General features: G+C 37.7%; 1 protein-coding gene across 1 annotated transcript; it reads left to right on the forward strand.

Annotated features, from left to right (window-relative positions):
• Positions 1–1,410: 1,410 nt before the first annotated feature.
• Positions 1,411–5,526, forward strand: LOC148201648 (putative WRKY transcription factor 64). Its single transcript, XM_088109456.1, has 5 exons — positions 1,411–1,748; positions 2,302–2,406; positions 2,492–2,927; positions 4,920–5,003; positions 5,464–5,526. The coding sequence occupies exons 1-5, from the start codon at positions 1,411–1,413 to the stop codon at positions 5,524–5,526; spliced, it is 1,026 nt and encodes a 341-aa protein (XP_087965582.1).
• Positions 5,527–7,401: the final 1,875 nt, after the last annotated feature.

Genomic DNA, 7,401 nt, shown 5'->3' on the forward strand with positions numbered 1-7,401 from the left:
GGTTATTTCTTAGGTTTAATCATTCACTAAGTCCCTATTTTCGCATGGAATCTCAATTTCGTCCCTTTCTTTCTGAAAATCTCAATTGGGTCCCAATTTTAGGAAAATTGCAACAAATCGATCCTTTCCGTTAAAAAGTGTCAAACGGCGTTAAAAAAATTGATGAGTGAATGCTGAGATGACGAACGAGCGCTCGTCCAGCAGCGAACGAGCGCTCGTCCAGCAGCGAACGAGCGCTCGACCACCGAACGAACGGTCGTCCAGTGTGGAACGAACGGTTGTCCACCAGAGAACGGACGCTCGTCGACCTCTTACTGCTGGACAACCGTTCGTTCCACACTGGACGACCGTTCGTTCGGTGGTCGAGCGCTCGTTCGCTGCTGGACGAGCGTTCGTTCGCTCCTGGACGAGCGCTCGTTCGCTGCTGGACGAGCGCTCGTTCGTCATCTCAGCATTCACTCATCAATTTTTTTAACGCCGTCCAGCCAAATTAACGGAAAGGATCGATTTGTTGCAATTTTCATAAAATTGGGACCCAATTGAGATTTTCAGAAAGAAAGGGACGAAATTGAGATTCCATGCGAAAATAGGGACTTAGTGAATGATTAAACCTATTTCTTAATTTAAAATAGCACAGTATCTAAGGGTTTCCTTCCAAAAGTTGAACCCTCGAGCCATCACCAACAAACCAACCAACCATTATTTTCCAACATTTTTGTTTTAAATTTTCTGGGATTAATTTTCTTATATTGGATGTTCGATAACATAGAAACTAACCCGTTCTTTCCAAATTACACACGTTCACATAGAATAATCAAATTGACCATTCAAATTTCAAAAGATAACAGCTTTACCAAATTTAAAACGTATCAACAAAACTTTCAAACAAATGAAACACATCAACCATCGACAACGATAGCTATAATAATAGAATTCATAATATAATCTACAATTCTAAATCTTAACAAGAAAAGGAATCAACCCTCCTACCTCAGTCTTGTCCATACATGCATATATCCCTAAGTACCCTTAACTTATACATAAACTACCACGCAAAAGCAAATGGTATTATTGTCTAATCCCTTACTGTTATCTCAGCATGAAGCTACCATTCTGAGCTCACCATGCAATCCCTTGAAAACAACCACACTGCGTCTCCTTCCTCATTTCTTCACACTTCCAATCAGACAAAACCATTGCTTACGTTGCACATTTTCATCGGTGCGTGTTCTTCACGTAAAGCATTAGCTTGTGTCCTAAAGCTATGAATCTTGTGCTGTGGAAGTTTTGTCTACACTATCTAATGTAACATTTTAAAATGTGCAAGTGGAGGAAGAAGTGCTGCGTTGAATAAAAGGCAGCGTCCATCTGTTTTTGCAGTGTCAAACTTAACCTAAACCTGAAAGGAAAATGGAGACTCAGTTTTCAAATGGAAAAAAGGCAATGGAAGAAGAATTGATGAGAGGGCGTGACATGGCAAACCAGTTACTTGATGCACTTGGTCATGGTAAATTGAACACTCATCTTCAAGATGAGGGTACGTCCAAGTCAGTGTTACCATTTGTTGAAGATCTTGTGCGCAAGGTCTTGTGCTCATTCACAAATACTCTTTTGCTTTTGAACTCCAATGAAATCACACCGTCTCTCTCATCATCAACCAGTTTCCCTGAGATGGAGTCTCTGCATGAAACCTGCAAGAGTCGCAACATTCTCAACACTAATAACCGAAGAAGGTGCTACAAGAGAAAGTAAGAACTTTATAATTCAAGTCATTCATAGCAATATTATAGTTACTGAGCCAATAAGCTCTTTCTAGTGCAACATTCTCTATTTTAATTTATCAAAAAACACAAAAATATTAGGGAAACTCGACACTAACAAATTTTTGTAACTTTCGATCAAATTGAGCTTAAAATGGTATATTTAAAGGAGTGAACTAAATAGTAAAATGATTTTTGAGATTTTTTTTTCTATACAATAACATTAATGAAGTTCAAGTTTAAGATTTTATGAAAAATACATAATTTATCAGCACTAGATCAACCCGAATGAATAATATGATTACTAAGAACATTATAGTATAATGATATATTAGTAAAAAATATCAGAGATTATTAAAAGAGGCTGGGTGTATCTTGGCTAAATGTTTAAGACACAAATAACTATGATTACACTCTTATTGGGATTCTTATTTTTGTCCCAATATTTCTTAACAATTCTAACGATTTGATAATTGGATTAGTTGTGAAAATACTTAAATATAGGAATTCTTAAATTGATAATTTTGTATCTTATATAAAGATCAATTGCGCCAACTTGGGAGAAGGACAGCTCCATACTGATTGAAGATGGCTATGCATGGAGAAAGTACGGACAAAAAATGACATTGCACGCAAAATACCTAAGGTATATTCTTCAGTTTCAAATCAAATTAACTATAATTTTCTCTTTCTTTTGATTTTGGAGTGATGAATCCAATATGGTTTTGCAGGAGCTACTACAGGTGCACTTACAAGACTGATCAGAGATGCTCAGCAATGAAACAGGTGCAGAGGATTCAAGATGATCCTCCTTTGTACCGAACAACCTATTATGGGCATCACACTTGTCGAAGCCCTGTGAATCCCGAGATTATTATGGAACCTTTTTCTCCTTCTGCATCTTCCACGTTACTTAGCTTTGATAACAGCCTTCATAGCAAACAAGAAAACCCGTTTCCTTCACCACTGCTTGCATCAATCAAGCGGGAGCCTCAGAAAGTGATTCACGATGAACATGGTGCTCAAAACCAGTTGACTGCGTTAGAGAACCTCCTATTATACGATTGTGATATTTCTTTTGATTATTCGAGGAATGCCACTTTGCTGTCGTCGGCTGAATCCGTTCAATTTGAGAATGTTTTTGACAGTTTGGATTTTGATGGCTCGGTATTTGTTTTCGAGAGGTACTTAGAATTGTACAGTTACATCTCAGTGTTGTATTATATAGTTTCTTCAATAAAACATCTGTAACTTCAATCTTGTCAAAGTATTATCACTGGGTATTTTATGAGGGTTAATTTCCGGCGGGTTGGGAAACCCCGGAAAATTAATGGCAGTTATGATCAAACCGCTCCTAGAATTTAATTTTTTTCTCTTTATAATCATTTTCTGGAAAATATTCTTCCCCAAATTAGCTCCTTCTACTCCTCATGCCTTCATTTTCCAGTCTTTCTAATTTTCTCAAACCCAAGCGTTGTTCCCTCCCTCCCTACGCCTTCATCTTGCATCGGATTTTCTCGCATATCCTAGTTCTCTCCCTTCCTCCTTACGCGTTCATCTCTGCATTTGATTTTCTAGCAAGCCCGGCGGTTCTCTCCCTTCCTCGCACCACATTCTTGAAACCCTAGTTGTTCCCTCCCTTCCCCGCAAGCCCTAACTCTTATTGTTTGTGGAACTCTTCGGTCTAGGTTCGGCTTGGTCTTCTGTTGCTTAGGAACGAAAACCTGGAGCATTTTTAGGTTGAGCGAGGCCGACCGTCAATTTATTGTTCGTCGGAGGTCCGAGTGCCTTCAATGGAGGGGCTCTGACATGTGTTCGCTCTCGCACCGACCATTAAGGTAAACCGACATTTAATTATTGTGTTCATCGCTCTCTCTACTTTTGCCTCTCTGAGATGTTATCACAGTAGAATTTCATTGGTTCATCACAATCAATCTTCAAGTTATTTCAACACAGGAATTGACAAATAACTTATGATGTTGCTTGAAACTTAACTACTACGCTAGATTAAGCTACACCACTTTTTTGTTTTACTTCTCTATGTTAGGAAGTCTCTCTAGTTATAATATCCAGATTATTGTTGGCATATGAAAATAACTTGTAGTGGGCCACTTGAATACTAAAAGAATATTTCAACCTGAGTTTTATCTCAAACTACTTTTCTAAATGTTGACTCACGAGTTGTTGTTCCTTCCAATCATCCCAGTAACATTGATGTCCAGGTACATTAAGAATATAGTTACTCCCGTTGAAGTTTATGTTTAATATATATATTTCCTGCTTAGGATTGCCATGCTAGAAATGATTTTTCTCATCAAACCATTGTTTAGTTTTTCTTTGACGAACTGTCGATCTATCTCTATATGCTTTATCCTATAATACTGAATTTGATTGTGAGTAATACTAATAATTGACTTATATCATAATAAAGATTCATAGTTCTTCACAGTTTTCTTTTAGATCATTCAAAATAATTTTCAACCACAGTACACGAAATTCATGGATTGCCGGCGGGCTATTACCGACAACCCTTAGGCCTTCGGTAAATTTTGTTTACCGAAGGATTTTTCGACGATCTCTAAAGTAGTACATAATTAGAGGATTTCGGCCTTCGGTAATCGACATGGGACATTACTGAAGGAACTTGACCTTCGGTAAATGGTTGGTGTATAAGAAAATTTTTCCCTCCCCCTCATTTCGCGAAAGCTCTTCTTCCCCCCAATATTCAGAATCTCCCAACACTTTCTTCCCCTAAGTCCTTCTCCTAACTCTCTCTACTGCTTGTGCACACTGTTCCCTCCACCATCATTGCGCTCTAGCCTTGTCGTTCAATCAAGGAAGCCATCTTCGTCCTTCGGCCGACCATTCCAAGAATGTCCTTAGAGTAATTTTCTCGAAGGATCTTGGTCGTTGGCTACCGGTGTTCGCCTGCGTTAGTTGCCGGAGTTCGCCGCTCACATTATCATTAGGGCGAAAATCAGGTATTCCCTCTCACATTTTCATTTCGCATTGAAACACATTTTCCCTCCCTTCTTTGATTTCCCCAATCTAAGAACCGTCACAATTATTTTGTCCAAGGGCCGTAGGCGTGGGGTACTGGAGTTCGCCTCCCTCCATTGTTCTTTAACCGCAACATGAGCTCGTGAACCACCATTGCAGTTCAATCGTGCCTCCGCAAACCTGTATTGGCCTGAACTTCACTTCCGGTTTGAGGACTCCTGTTCGAGACACTTCACTTGCGAGGTAACATTCCTTCGTTCCCCACGTGAAACCCTACAGATATAATATACATGTGTTGGAAATGTGGTGCGGTGTGTGATTTTGTATTGTTGTGATTATTGAATTGATCAATTTGTAATTGTATAATGAGAAACATGAGATTCTGTTCCATTTTTCTTCTTTCATTTGATTTGTCTGATCTTGTTTCTGGTTTCTAGTTCTAAATAGGAATCTAGGTTAGTTATTGTGTTCTCATTCAAACAATCAAACATGAGACAACCATAAGCATAAAGAGTTTATTTATGAATGTACATATACCTTGAGGTGCTGTTGAACTCATAGAGCTTGCCACGGTTGGAAAAAATGATGAGGGCAACCTCAGCATCACAAAGGACTGAGAGCTCATATAGGCCTTGTTGAGCAAGCCATTTCTTCTCTTGGCAAATATGACTTGCCTGTTGATTTTGTTCTTTATCCTCTTCAGTTCAACCCTCCCTCTTCCCTTTGGGGTTGTGGGCCTAATCTGGCTCCTTATATCTCCCTGTAGTCTAACAAAGAAATAGCCCAATAGGTGTTCCTCTATCAACTCAGATGCTTGTTTATTAATCTTTTAAAATCCTAAATATATTCCTCCACATTCCCTTTCTGCCTTAATGCTGCCAGTTTCTCAACGTACACCTATGTTTCCCCCAAATCTTGTAATTAAAGATCTAGTTAGTTCTTCCCAAGATTCTAGGCAAGGAACCACTCAGATTGTTGTAGGAGAGGTATTTTCTTATGCTATCTACATTTATAATTTTAAACTTGATTCGTAGGCTTTTGGCTTGCAATCAAAGTCTTTAACCATAAATAATTAGGCTCAAAGTGTTCTCTGGTTCATTCTTGCCACAAAAATGACTCACAATTTGGTGGTTTAAGACACAAAATGTCACAACAGTGGCTATAGCTAAAAACTAATCACTCCAGCAACTTGATTTAGTGTTTTTAAACTAGTTCAAACTTTGAATTGGCTCAAATCCAAACTGTTACTCAAAAACACTTTGCCACTTCCCAATTTTTACTCAAAATTGATGGTTTAGTATATTATTATGCACTTAGACCATTATATCACTAATTGAACTCTGCTATCAACTTTTAAACATCATTTTAGACTTGCTCAAACTGTCACACAACATAGAAATGCTATCATTCGAAAACTTACTTTGTTATGGCCAAAAATGTAGAAAAATCACTCCATCACACCACCAAAACTGAGTTCATAAGATTCAATGGACTAGACAATGTTAAAAGTGACTCTAGAATGTGTAACTACACAAGACCAAGTTGGAAACCAGCAGCTAGGTAGAGTTAAACTCGAATTAGATTCACATACAACTCAAACAGCACGGTTCAAACTGCACTAAATTAGAATGCACTAGAATGGTCAAATTTTGCTAAGTACACTAAACTAGCCTAAGAAACTACAAAGAAACTATCCTAAGAAGTTTAGAATGGTAAAAGAATGCTAACTAGAAACTCACACTACAAAAAAAACCTAGAACTCAAAATATGACACCCTAGAACCTAAAAAGTGTACTAAATAAGTCACAATTTCGAAATAGACCTAAAGTGTAATGTTCTTATCCTAACAAGTTTAAAGTACTTAAATAAAGTTAAGAAAGATGTCAAATTGGATCAAGTAACACAATCTCAAAATTTGGCTACTTAAACCTAAAAAGTGTACTAAATAGGTGAAAAAATGAGAATTGACCTAAAGTAACCTAAGACTGTGTATTCATGTATATGTTGTATGTTGATGTATATATTGTATGTTCTTGTATATTGTATATTCATTTATTAGGCTACAACTTGATTAAGTTAAGTAGTCATTTAAAGTCCTATGGTACTACACACATTCTCAATGGAATGAGAAGGGTAAAAGTACCTTAAACACTTACATTGTACAAAATATGTGGAAAGAGAACTTTAGTAATGTCAGAAAATTGACTCCCTCAAATTTAATACACAACCACTTAGGATGTCAAAGGCATTTCAATATTGAGGACTTCTCTTTGCATGCCCTTATTGAATGCCTATGACAATAATGTTCAAATTGCCTTCCATGTTCTACTTGAGTAGTAATAGGTTTATTACTTATGTCACATGGAGTGTTGCTGTTTTGGCTAAGTTTTTATTTGTTTGGCTTGTCACAGAACATGGCCCATTTTCCCAACCATCGTGGATGGATGTACGACCGTTGTTATAGTGGAAGGAGATGTTTGAAGGAATCTTTTGTCATCGGAGTTGAAGAGTTTGTGGAGACGGCCCGACGATATCAATATTATGCTCTTGATGGAGGGATTTGATGTCCATGCATCAGGTTCGAATACTATTGTACATACATCTAAGATAGATCAATTTGCCTCTATGCAAGAGATGGTCG

Source organism: Vigna umbellata, chromosome 3 (genome assembly GCF_029865625.1).
Source record: "Vigna umbellata cultivar VRB3 chromosome 3, Vumbellata_1.0, whole genome shotgun sequence".
In the NCBI taxonomy this organism is placed as follows: Eukaryota; Viridiplantae; Streptophyta; class Magnoliopsida; order Fabales; family Fabaceae; genus Vigna; species Vigna umbellata.